The sequence below is a fragment of the Globicephala melas genome, chromosome 8, assembly GCF_963455315.2.
Source record: "Globicephala melas chromosome 8, mGloMel1.2, whole genome shotgun sequence".
Lineage (NCBI taxonomy): Eukaryota > Metazoa > Chordata > Mammalia > Artiodactyla > Delphinidae > Globicephala > Globicephala melas.
The window spans coordinates 15,901,395-15,915,313 of NC_083321.1; the positions used below are offsets into that span (position 1 = coordinate 15,901,395).

The following is a 13,919-nucleotide window of genomic DNA, read 5'->3' on the forward strand; positions in this document are numbered from 1 at the left end:
ATAGACTACTCACTGGTGGGGGCTTCTTTCTCATCTCAAACATGCGTGTGGCACCAAAACTGAGTGAAGCAATGATGGGGCACCTCCCCAACGAAGGTTCGTCATCACTATGCCAGTCCACGCTGTCCTTCTCATTTCGGTAAAGATTGCAAAGCAAGGAGTTGAAGGTGTGGCCAGTGTTCTCTTCAATTTGGTTCTTCAGCATGAGCAGCACAGGATGCCACTGCAATCAACAGGCCAAGAAAAGGGGCAGAGACAGTTCACTAAGACACGAGGTGGCAGCCACGTGGAAAAACAGGAAGGGCAAAATCAGTCATGTTATAAACAGGGGCATGAAATAAGCAAACCAGCGGAAACGTAATAAACATAAGGCTAGAAGAGTAGTTTAATTCTCTCCTGTTATTTCTATTTTGAAGCAAGCTGACCTCTACACTTTTATTAAGGTACTAAATTTGGTATAGAATGTCATGAAGACCAGGCCTAGCCACCCATCTCATCCTTTCCATGTTAAATATATGACGCTCGCAGAGAAGCAACTGTCAATACACTCAGGGCAGTCACCTCAGTAAGTCACTGAGGTATCGTGTGGAGCAGTAAGCCTGGTTTGTCACCACAGCTGACGGGCCACCAAGAGTTAGCAGATGCGGACTGAGGCCTGAGGAGTGAAACAACTCTCCTGCTGGGTGGCCCTCTGTTCCATTCCTATTTTATCAGGAATGGCAGAACTGCTCTTTAAAAAAGGTATTTAATATTTCCAGAGTGGCAAACTTCCTAAAAACAGAACCTAGAGGGGAAAAACATTCTACAGAATGGAATCATAACATGGCTGTGCTCTACAGAAGATTTAAACAGAGGCCACAGCCCTGCCTGCTGAGCACCGAGTTCACCCGTTTGTATGCGGAGCTCAGCATCTTGCCACACATACTTTAGGAAGCTATGACCTCTAAGCTTGGGTTGTAGTTGGGGGCTACAATGAGCACAGCTCTGGTTGTGGTTCTTGTTAGAACTCTATGTCCTGCCTCCAGGAAACCTCAAGTGCTTTACAGAGCTTCCTGGAGAACAGGAGTTCTCACACCACTAGCAAAGATTATTGAGGTGGGAATTCCCTGGAGGTCCAGTGGTTAGGACTCCGTGCTTTCACTGCTGAGGGCCCAGGTTCAATCCCGCAAGCCATGAGGCATGGCCAAAAAAATAATAATTACTGACGGCCCCAAAGAACTTCTGTATGTATGGGTTACAGCTACAACAGTTACCATATTAAAAATTAAGACTAAAAAAAATTTTAATTTTTGGTTAATTCATTTAAAAAATAACCTCATTACATGTTAACGTATTATTTTATGAAAATTAACTATTTTCCAATACAAAAAATTGGTGAGAAGAGTGGCACTGTTTTGCAAATCTCTTTAATGTCTGACTTAATAGTTGATTCTAATATCTGCTTCTGCATTTAATCTGTTACAATATGTTGTTTCTGTTGAAGCATACGAAGAAAACTGCCTTCACACAGGTATGTAGTTAGAAAAAGGAAGAATCTTTTATAGCCTTTTCAAATAATTGTAAGTATTCTTTGACATTACACCAAAACTCAACTGAACTGATTTCTTAAAGGTTAGATGCAATGGGGAATCTGAAACTATATCAACAAACGTTTCATATTGTTACATCTAAATCCACTGGTCTAGAGTGCACTTTGAATGGATGTTTTAATCTTGCATGATTCTGTAACATCAAGCATTGGTCATTTGGAAAATATTGGCTGAGTTATGCAGACCCTTTTAATACTGACATATTTCGTTATACAATAACAAAAAAACATCTCCAATATTAAAAAATCAAAAAACCACTGATCTCTTCAGAAAAAGCTATGTAAAGGGAAGAGGTCAGGCTCAAGGTGGTGGATATGAGTTTTTCCAGAATTCCTAATATTTCCTTGAAACTTCAAGTTTTATCATTAGTGACAAATCTTGTCCATTATTTTCCTGGAAGTGACACTTCATTCATTTTTGAGAAAATGTCTGCTGAATACTCAAGTCTGAATAACTAGTTTGTGTGCCAGCTGCTCTTCCAAGTAAAATGGTCCATGACAAAAGTAGCTCATTCAGCTTACAGCTTAAACAATCACACAAGTGTTTTTCCTCGACAACCATCATACTTGGTTTGTAGGAATGCCTTATGCATAATTTCCATTTCATCAAACAATTAAAAAAGATCAAGACTTAATAAAACTAATAGTGCTTACTCCTTCATCAAGGGACATCCTTAAAGGAAATCAGCATTTTTTCTTGTTTTTACTAGAAGTGCAGGTAGTAAAGAAAACAATGATTACTAGTACAGTTTGGTAGCAGTGTCTTGATTCATGCTAAGGCACCAGCAATTTTATTCACCATTACTTTTGTATCACTAGTGCAAATTCAACACAGTGAAAAATGTCACCTAGTCTTAGCATTACCATAAAAATATCTTTGACCTTGTGGATTCCCAGAAAGAATTTCGGGGACTTCCTCCAGGGATCTACAGACTCTACTTTAAGAACTACCACTTTAAAGAAGCCCTTCAAGGACTTCCCTGGTGGCACAGTGGTTAAGAATCCGCCTGCCAATGCAGGGGACATGGGTTCCATCCTTGGTCCGGGAGGATTCCACATGCTGTGGAGCAACTAAGCCCATGTGCCACAACTACCGAGCCTGCACTCTAGAGCCTGTGAGCCACAACTACTGAGCCTGCACTCTAGAGCCCGTGAGCCACAACTACTGAGCCTGCGTTCTACAGCCCGTGAGCCACAACTACTGAGCCTGCGCTCTAGAGCCCGTGAGCCACAACTACTGAGTCTGTGCCCTAGAGCCCGTGTGCCACAACTACTGAAGCCCGCATGCCTAGAGCCCATGCTCCACAACAAGAGAAGCCACTGCAACGAGAAGCCCGCGCACTGCAACGAAGAGCAGCCCCCGCTCGCTGCAACTAGAGAAAGCCTGAACGCAGCAACGAAGACCCAACGCAGCCAAAAATATAAATAAATAAATTTTAAAAATAAATTAAAAAAATGAAAATAAGGAACCCCTTCAAAGTCCACGTTCTATGTTTGAAAGCAAAGAAATGGATGTTCAGCAAAGGGAAGCATAATGTCCTTATAAGGTATATCCCGTGACTATTGTCAGGTAACACTTCCAGGGAGCATATGTGGAAATCACTCAGCTTCCCTGTCACATGGAAATCATGGTAAAAGCTGGCATTCCAGGTGGGAGGGAGGGAGACACAAGAGGGAAGAGATATGGGAACACGTGTATATGTATAACTGATTCACTTTGTTATAAAGCAGAAACTAACACACCATTGTAAAGCAATTATACTCCAATAAAGATGTAAAAAAAAAAAAAGCTGGCATTCCTTGTTATGGATATTAGCATTATATTCTAAGGAGAGGATTTTATTTATTTATTTTATTGAAGTAACACTGGTTCATAACATTATATAAGTTTAATGTGTACAACATTATATGAGTTGGCCAAAAAGTTCGTCCGGGTTCTTCCAAAATTTCTGTTTCTATATACCATACTGCGTGCTCAACACCAAAAATTTAGTTTCCATCCATCTCCATACAGCTGATCTCCTTCATCCATTTTGCCCTCCATTCTGCCCCTTCCCCTCTGGTAACCACCACTCTGTTCTTTGTATCTACGTTTGGTTTGTTCATTTATTTTATTAGTTTTTTATATTCCACATATGAATGAATTCATACGGTATTTGTCCTTCTCCACCTGACTTATTTAACATAATACCCACAAGGTCCATCCATGGTCTCACAAATGGTAAGAGTTCATCGTTTTTTAAATGGCTGAGTAGTATATATATACCATATCTTCTTTATTCATTCATCTGTTGATGGGCACTTAGGTTGTTTCCATATCTTGGCTATTGTGAATAATGCTGTGATGAACACAGGGGTGTACATATTAGTGTTTTCATATTCTTTGTATACATAACCAGAAGTAGGATAGCTGGATCATATGGTAGCTCTACTGTTAATTTTTTGAGGAATCTTCATACTGTTTTCCATAGTGGCTGCACAATTCCCATCAACAGTGTAAGAGGGTTCCCTTTTCTCCACAGCCTTACCAGCACTTGTTATTTCTTGCCTTTTTGATAACAGCCATTCTAGCAGGTATGAGGTGATATCTCATTGTGGTTTTGATTTGCATTCCCCTAATAATTAGTGATGCTGAGCATCTTTTCATGTTGTCCATTTGTATGTCTTCTTTGGAAAAATGTCTCTTCAGCTCCTCTGAGAAGAGGATTTTAAAAAATAAACAGCAATAATAACAGACAAAACTTAGAACAAGAAAACAAATGTTATTAAACTAACACAGGTTAGTTCAAGAGAATAAGTTTCAAAGTAAAATTCCATAACAATGTTAGCAAGCTGTATTTCCTATTTACTTTATGACTTAAGCTTATCTTCATGGTGATAAAGATCAGATGCTAGAATTATACACTTAACAAGAAACACAAGAATGTAAAGGAGGAGGATGAGAGCTTTTCGGCAATGTGACTGAGAAACTAATTAGCACTTCCTTGCCTTGCTTAGGGACTGAGCACTGTGATAACACCAAGTCTGCATTATGTTTCTAAGTGGATATATATTTTTTCTTGGTTATTTTTGGTGGTGAAGGAGAAAAGGAGAAAAAAAGGAAATAATGAACTAGAGGATTAACTTAGACTCTCCAACCAATACTCTATATACAGATCCCTCAGAAGTGAACGTCTATATTAAAATTCAGAGTCATCTCACTGTTCAGTGAATACATTCTATCCTTAAAAGACATTTGAGGAAATGAGTATGAGAAAATATGAATCACAAATGTAAAAGGACCTATTCAGTGGATTTCAAACAGTGTTTTGTAGAGACGTAGGTACCACAGAGATGTCTCTGGGATCACAGCAGGAGAAAGGAGAGGTCAAGCTGGTAGGACTGCCAGTCAGTCGAGATACTCTTTTATTTTCATACATTGGGTTCATACAAGATTTAGTTTGAAAAAAGACTAAAAGGAGTTTAATTACCTATGGTTGAATCTCTTCCTGTGCTATAGGATACTAAACTTGAGATAATAACAACTTTAAACTAGTACCCCCAACACATATATACACATTAGGGAATCCCCCCTTAAAAAAAATCTGAGGCATCACTTTTGACTTTGTTCCAGATGGTATACAAACTAAATTAGCAATAAATGCAAAGTTATGAGCCAGCCAAATTCAAATTAAAAAACTCTAATTTGACAACCTTAATATCCAACAAAAGAGGCTTGCTTGAATAAATTATGCTACACATAGATTATGGAATACTATGTACCTATTAATACAATGTTGTAGAAGAATATTTAATGATACTAAAATATGTTAATGATACAGTAAAATGAAATGTAGTATATAAATAATTGATTTTATAGAAAAATCCTCTACATATATTTGCCTAAAAAAAAAGAAAAAAAAAGACTGGAACCAAAATATCAGGTGGAACTATTATCCAAAATTTTAATATTCTTCATATTTATCTGTAGCTTCTAGATTTTCAATAACAGACACATATTACTTCCATTATAAGAAAAGGATTATCATTTAAAAAATACTTTTGAAGAGTTGTCAAAATGTCTCCAAGCATAAGTGGACACTCAACTCAGCAGATCTTTGTGCCTTATGTTTATTCTAAAGCAGTAGTTCTCAACCAAGGTCAATTCTGACCCCTGGCAGATGTCTGGCAATGTCCAGAGCCATTTTTGGCTGTCACGACTGAGTGAGGGGTGCTTATGGCAGCTCGTGGGCAGAAGTCATGGATATTGCTAGACATCCTACAATGCACAGGATAACCCTAAAAACAAAGAATTATCCAGCTTGAAATGTCAGTAATACCGAGGTTGAGAAATCCTGTTCTGAAAGATTAACTAGAATGAATAAGAACTTCTTCCCCACAGGCCGTTTAATCCTCAGCTTCTCTGCTATGACTGTTGACAAGAAGATAAACTAATTCTGACAGAAACACGGCCAGCAGTCTATGCTGGATTGGCCTAATTCGATTCTCTTCACGTTTCCAAGTCAACTTCAGATATAGAGGGTCTCAATGCTTCCCCGGATCACATTCTAAATGCAGCTGCAGAAACCAGAGCATACAGCTATCTCTTTATGTGAAAAAGCCATGTTCCCTTCAGTCAATATTTTATCCCTGAACATTTTAGTAAAATGGTAGTTTATGATAACAAATCACTAGACGCTCTAAATGTGTCATATTTCTCTTTATTCCAATGCCATAAGCAAAACTCCATTTTCTTCAAAGTCTCTTTCAATAAAAACATAATATTATTTGCCAAAGGCAAGATTCCAGGGACTAAACAGAGTGCTGTTGCTTGGATCTTAATTCCATCATCTGGGCAAGCTTAATTTATATACTAGAATCTCTCTGTCTGTCATGGAAATTTTTAAAAACAAAAGCAGCAGCAGAGACAAGCCAAAGCAATGCTAAGTTAGAAGTATGAGAACTGCAACCACAGAATGAATGCAAAGTCAACAAGAAAAGCACGGATTTTTTCACAAATGGCAAAAGAGCCTGAGAAGTGGGAAGAAACATTCGGACCTCACTGGTCAGTCATAAGGCTTAGACCCCACAGCAAATATGTATCAGGAGGCACACAGAGGGCTACGGCCGGAAAAGCCTGGGGAAGGGGAGATTAGGAAAATAAATGATTCATTTCTCTGAAATCCTAGAGTCTGGTTCTAGTTCACTCTAGTTCCAGTTTTTTTCTCATCCTCTGTCTTTATCTATGGATGAAAAGCACATCAAGGATAATAAGCCCAAAAACTCAGCGTGTGAACCCAGAGGATTTTTTGAACTAGGAATCACCATGCAGCTCTGCAAGCTCTTACTGTTATTTTATAGTACTCTACATTTATAGTATACAATCTATAAAACCAAACCAACAACAACATTCCAACATACGTGAGGATTTGGTTCCAAAGTGATTCTTGAATAAGTGTAAGGAAGTTCTCCATACCATGCTGTAAGTCTTGGTTGCTGGTAAGTTACATCTAAGAAAGAAAATACAGGGCCTTTGAAATGGTTTGATGCTATTTAAGGTGTACCTATTGAGTGCCAACACCATGCCTTGCAATGTATAAGAAGCTATGAGAAATACAAAGGAAGAGTAAGGACGGGCCCTGACCCAAGGTTCCACCTTCACAGAGGGCATGGGATTTCAGGAGTAGAATGGTGACAGCTAAAACGAGGACGACAAGAGGAGGTACACTGGCAGAAACAGTATGGGTGAAGCTCTGAGGTGAGAATGTGTGTGACTTATTTGTGTCAGTGATGACATAAACAAGAGTGAAGGAGACACAGCGCAGATTAGGGAGGGTCTAAAATGCAGGCTATGGAGTCTGAATCCTTGTAGGTAGGAACTTGTGGCACCAACGTCCATACAAGAAACAAGACAAACTGTTCACCCATGTGCCACCCTTGTGTAAGCCCTTTTGATTCCAAATGAAGAAAAAAGTGCTCTGACCAATCATAGCATGTAGCTAATTTTAGTCAGAAGGTTTTGATGTCCAATTTATTTAGAGAGGGAGTTACCCATAGATCTGCTATTTTTCCTACAATTGATTTCAACCACTACAACAATAAAAACAACAATAATAAAAGCAGCTAACATTCACTGAAGGCTTACTATGTAGCAGGCATTCTGTTAAGTACTTATCATGCACTATCTCATTTAATTATCACAACAACCATGTAAGATAGGTATCAATATTATTATTCACTCTATTTTATAGATCAGAAAATCATTTAACTGTAATTTGTTTAAAATTAACAATTATTTTGAAAGACAGAGCCAGCAATCAAAGCCAAGTCCGTCACCAAAAGCCCTGCTGTAGAAACTGCTGGGAATTAGAAGGCTGCCCTGAAAGAGCTGACTCTCATTCTGACACCTGAGTTACAAAAATGATGCCAGTATACTTTGCCTCTTTCTCCACAGAAAATTTAAATTCACTCAATGTGCCAGAAAGGAAATTCTATGCTAGAGCACAGGCGCTCCCCAGTGACCGCCTCTGGTATAGCAGGTACTGTTGCTTGTGGATGACCACAGAGGAGCCTGTTCCAAGTCAGGTAATCTCAACAAGCTCAGTAGAATACTACAGACGCTGAAGCTAAGGAAGACTGGACTCTTCTAGTGAAACTAAAATGAGAATAAAAAGCTGATAAAAAGGATCACAAAAGAATATATGCCAAATAGAATCAGGAAAAAAAAGCTCTGGAGGTTTCTATGAAGAAAGAGGAAAGCTGGCACCATTTGCAGTAATAAATAGTGAACAAACACAAAAGGAGATAAGCATATCAACCACAGTTCAGTCAAACCAAACGTCCTTTGCTTCCCTGAACGCCCATCTTCTGCCATGTTCTGAGAACCACTTGCTGTTTCTTCTGCCAGGTACACTCTTCCCTGTCCCCTTTGACAGGCTAATTCCCACTCATCCTGAGGGTTTCAGTCAGGTTTTGAATCTCTGTTTAAATCTGGCTGTGGTGCAAAGAAGCAACGGTGCAAAGAAGCAACAGTATTGGAATACATTCCGGAAAGGAAGACCAAACATCAACAACTGTGATCTCAGAGATCTACTTACCCTCTCTGATGCCAGTCCTCTGTTTCCAGGGAACATCCTGACAAAGCTGTTCAAATACTGAGTCGGCTTCTTTTAAGTCAACAAAGCCAGGATACAAACACACCCTTGATGCAGAAAGAACAGTTATTAACTAAAGAACACAGAAAAAGATGAGTTAGACTCTAATCATTAGCAGAATAAATTAATCTGGATGATGCTTCCTTTCGTGGGGAGATGAAATCATCTTACCACACCTCCAGAGCTTAATATCACCCAGATCACGATGCTCCAGATGTAAAATAAACCTCTTTCAAGTTAAGACAAATAAAAGAGGCAATGAAGGATAAAGAGGTACATGACAGCTTTCATAGCTATGGTTCAAATATTACCCAAGCACTGCTTAGCTGTGAAACCTTGGACAAGTTACTTAACCTCTCTGAACCTTGGTTTTTCTCATCTGTAACACAAAGATGATCTCCACCTTATAGCATCACTGTGAAATGTAGAATAACTAATAAAATGCTTGGCCCAGTGTTACTTTAACAATTGGTAGTCTTCTAAGACTGCTAATTGTAGGGAAAGCAATCATTTATAACTATCAAAATAAACATATCCAAATAAGGGTTCTTTCTCTCATTGAATATACACTTATTTCAACAGTGCCAAGCCAGCTCAAAATTGTTTTGGCTATCTTTTTTTTTTTCTCCTTTAAACAGCTTTATTGAGGTATAATTTACATGCTGTAAAATTCAACAAAGAATAATGTCTTCAAGGTTTCAATGTTGTAGCACATTATCAGAACATTTCTTTTTACGGTAGAATAAAATATTTCATTATATAGACATACTGCATTTTCTTTATCCATTCACCAACGGATGGACATTTGAGTTGTTTCTACTTTTGCCTACTATGAACGCTGCTATGGACATTCACATGCAAGTCTTTGTGTGGATGTATGTTTTCATTTCTCTTGGGTAAGACACCTAGGAGTGAAGTTGCTGGGTCATATGGTAAATGTATGCTTAACTTTTTAAGAAACCATCAAACTTTTTTCTAAAAGGGTTGTACTATTTTACATTCCCACCAGCAATACAGGAAGGCTCTAATTTTTCCACATCCTCATTTATAATAACACTTATTATTGTCTTTTTGATTATGGAAATTCTAGTGAATATAAAGTGGTATTTCATTGTGGTTTTGATTTCTGTGTCCCTAATACACTATTTCATTTTAACAATGCATTTGGCTTTTTTGGATACCTTTCTTAAGAAATGTTCTGAAAGCCCATGGAACACTCTCTTCAACAGCCTTGTTGGTAGTAAATTTTCACTCTTTAAAGGTACATTTAATTTTTTTTAATAAGTAATTTATTAATAAATTTTAACCTGTTGTCCAATTTAAAATGTTTGCATCTGAATTATTACTTTTTTCCAGTTTTACTAAGATATAATTGACATACAGCACTGTATAAGTTTACAGTGTACAGCCTAATGATTTGGCTTACACATATTGTGAAATGATTCTGTGAAAGAGCCAAAGCTCACCTGAAGCCATACCAGGTTAACAATGAGATGTGACCAAAATAATGCAACTGGTTTTCTTGTGTGACTATTAAACTTGCTTTAAAAGGGAAGTTCTGAAAAAGGCTATAACAATAGCAGTGCCAGCGGACTAATTATAGAGGCTTCCAAGTCCAACAGCAACTCTTTCTAAGCAATTCATTTAGATAGATAAGTTCTGATTTATTTAAATGTCTCATTATTTTATAGTGACATGCATTAAGGTGATGCTTTCAAAATGTTCTGAAACAATGACTAATGCCTAATATACCCTAAATCATATATGCTTTAATTTTATTGAAATCTACCTTTATATAGCAATATGACATAACTTAATATAATTATATATAATAATGTATGATTAACATAATATGTAATAATATTGGATTGGCCAAAAAGTTCGTTCAGTTTTAAATAAAAATAAAAGACACATTTTCCACTTTCACCAAGAACTTTATTGAACAACGTATTCACTAACCGAACAATCTTCTTGCCAACCCAATACATACAATGTAATCTAACAATAATAATAATAATGTAACACAAACAGCACAGAAGTTGAGGCCAGACCCAACTCTAATATTAAATTACTCTGTAGCCTAGGAAAAAGTACTCAATCTCCCTGGACCTCATTTCCTCACCTGAAAAACTGGAAAAGTAAGCTACTATACCTGAGAGGCTTTGAAAATGTTTTGAAGCTAGTATAAAAGGAGATATTACCACATTAATTACTTTAATCAAGGGAGTAGAATATTTTAAGAGACTATAACTCAGTGATAATTATAGTCCCTTTCTAGTGAGGATTCACTTACCTAGATACGCCTGTGGGTGACAGGCTGATTTCATACACACCCTCTTTACTAAAGAAACAAAGAAAACAAAGACTTGTTAGTGTCAAGCAAAGCAATATACTGCACGTAGCGGAAGGAAGGGTTGTCCTGCAGAGTTCACAAAGTCCTAGCTCACCAAAATCACTTCACGACGAAGGCGCACTACGAGGGAAGTACAGCCCCACCTTCTTCTAACACTTAGGTAAGGGGCAACAGTGTGGTAATCATTAATGGCACTGGGATTAGAATCCTGACAAAATCAGGCCATGGAGGCAAAAACCAAGACAATATAAATTCTAGTGCTATCCCTTTATATTTCACCCATAATTCAGGCTGATGTGGTGCAGGAATCTATCACACAAAGGGGTGGCAAATAGAGTACCCCCCTGGAGACTCTGGAATAGAGATACATTGAACAGAAGCAAGTACAAGGTCCCCATGAGCTAGCTCCACCTCCTGACAGTTCCCACAGACGCATCAGCTTCCACAGTAATTACTGCTGGGAATCTTCTGAATACACCACCACGTGTCTAACCCCATGCTTTTCTACATGCTGGCATGCCTCCCCGCCATCTAGCACCCCCAATCCACCACCCCCAGCTTTGGTCCAGTGGAAAATTCTAATTCATCCTTCAAAATCTCAGCTCAGCATCACCTTCTCTAAACCTTTCCTGACCTGTAATCCAGGCAAATACTGTTAGCTATCTCATCCTCTGTCACCACACCACATTACCTACAAGTCTACACTTCCAAGATATCCAGGATTACACCTTATCTGACTACATGTCTATTTCATTTACTAGACTATGGGCTCCTGAAGGGCTGGAATGGGTTTTCTGTTTCCTAGTGCCTGGCACATAATAGATGAGCAGTAAAAAGCTTACTGAACTTAATCAAATGTGCAACAGTACAAAACTGTTACAGATGGGCAGGGTAGTGAGGTCTATAACCCACCATGGTGAGAAAAGTGACCCAGACTGGAGAGGTACCTCTGTCAAGATAACTGTGTCAGATTCTTCTCACAGAGATAAGTTATAGAGAATAACATAAAGGGACAGTATTTCCATCGCCCTTTTCCACGTGAGTTAGCAGTTCATGATCTTTGAGCTGGGCTCTTAGGTAGATGTGTGAGCCGCTCTGAGCCAAAATGTAGGCAGAGTTATTATCGTAAACATTTAGCACATTTCAAAATGAGCTGCCTATAAAGCTTCCTAGAGTGTGAATATAATATTTCAGTGTGCTATATTTTGGGCCACATTTAGAAACGCTCACTTCAAATGTGAGGGACATTTCTGGCTATTAAAAAAAAAATCTAGAGACTTCCCCAGATCCCCTTCCACTTCCTGGCACGGTGGTCAAGAATCCGCCTGCCAATGCAGGGGACACGGGATCAATCCCTGATCCGGGAAGATCCCACATGCCACGGAGCAACTAAGCCCGTGCGCCACAACTACTGAGCTTGCCCTCTAGGGCCCGCGAGCCACAACTACTGAAGCCCACGTGCCTAGAGTCCGTGCTCCGCAACAAGAGAAGCCACCGCAATAAGAAGCCCATGCACCGCAATGAAAAATAGTTCCCTCTCGCCACAACTAGAGAAAGCCCGTGCGCAGCATCGAAGACCCAATGAGGCCAAAAAAAAAAAATCTAGCATAGTTAACTTCAGATAAACAGAATTAACAAACCCTATGGTCAAAGAGGAATGCGTACTGTCATTTTCTTCTCTGACTTGGAAATTCACAATTGTCCATTTTTTTCAACCTGAATGTCCTATCTGTAACAGGTTTCATGGTTTTGTTTCTTCTTTTTACCACCAAATGGAGGCAGTATCACATTTGTGTTTGCAAAACAAAGACTGTTAGAGCTACCATACTGGGTCTTAAGTGATTATACAGTCCAAACCCTTAATACTACAGAGGAGGAAACAAAAGTCCAGAGAGATAGCAATAACTTACCTAAGGACTAGGTAAGTTACCATATCTAACTAATGGCAAGGCCACAACTACATACCCTCTTTGAAAGTATGATGACATCTGTGTTCGTTTAAAATTTTTCTAAGATATACAAGTCAATCTGCAAACAGCCAAACAGCTTAACAGTTGTTCACGAGCAATAGCATACACATAATGCTAATTTGCTAAAATAAAAGGATGCTTTCTACTGATAATTTATCTGCATCAGATGGAAACTGAGAAGCAGGAAAAGAGGAATCAAAGCATCTTTCATCATTTTGGAAAAGAGTATTTTAGACACAGATCACTATAAGAGAAATGTTTACTATCATTTAATTGCTCTGGAAGAGTTATGTGGTTTTAAGAAATGAACTGTAAGAGCATCTAAATTTCTAGCAGTTTTCTTAAGCACTGCTAGTAAAATGATACTTACAGGTTTTTCAAAGAGCCACGTTTCAATGACTCAGGAAAAAATCCCTCTCTGTCTTTACCTAGGAGATGTTTTAACTACTATCTGCAGACATATTAGTGAAATAGGGTCTGGATATCTACACCAGAGCCAAGAGTTTAATGTACAGATATCTGGTTGCATTTCCCACACCATCTGCAAATTCAGAAAGGCTTCTCAAAAGACCAAGTTTAAAGACATCTGAGACAGGAATATCCCAGCCTAAAATTTAGACACATTGGCCATTATCTTTTCCAGATGGAAAAACCAGGGTGAGGGAAAGATCCTGGACTCTCCCTTTCACTGTGGGCAATAGTTACAGGAGGGCAGCAATTTACTTACTCGATCACTTGTGGCTCTGGGGCTCTGCGTACCACCTGCAAGGAAAAAGCCAGGTCTGATTTCTGAATGATTCCTAATCCTCAGGGAGGCTTACTTGCAGGATTACTGTATCCTCTCATTTCTAGTCAAAATAAATCAGGTTTAAACC

The 13,919-nt window shown here is 38.6% G+C and overlaps 1 protein-coding gene across 10 annotated transcripts in view; it reads right to left on the reverse strand.

Moving 5' to 3' along the window:
• The window catches only part of LOC115857517 (alpha-ketoglutarate-dependent dioxygenase alkB homolog 3), a 181,723-nt gene that overhangs the window by 164,922 nt on the left and 2,882 nt on the right, over positions 1 to 13,919 (reverse strand). For 8 of the 10 annotated variants that reach the window (XM_060303315.1, XM_060303314.1, XM_070046126.1 and 5 more), the window contains exons 4-8: positions 13,772 to 13,806; positions 11,015 to 11,062; positions 8,665 to 8,768; positions 6,989 to 7,077; positions 14 to 223 (exon numbers count right to left, since the gene is read on the reverse strand). In XM_060303315.1, coding sequence (XP_060159298.1) covers positions 14 to 223; positions 6,989 to 7,077; positions 8,665 to 8,768; positions 11,015 to 11,062; positions 13,772 to 13,806 — 486 coding nt within the window. Of the gene's footprint in view, positions 1 to 13; positions 224 to 6,988; positions 7,078 to 8,664; positions 8,769 to 11,014; positions 11,063 to 13,771; positions 13,807 to 13,919 lie in introns of those variants that run through there. The other 2 variants (XM_070046127.1, XM_070046128.1) reach the window with 2 other exon arrangements.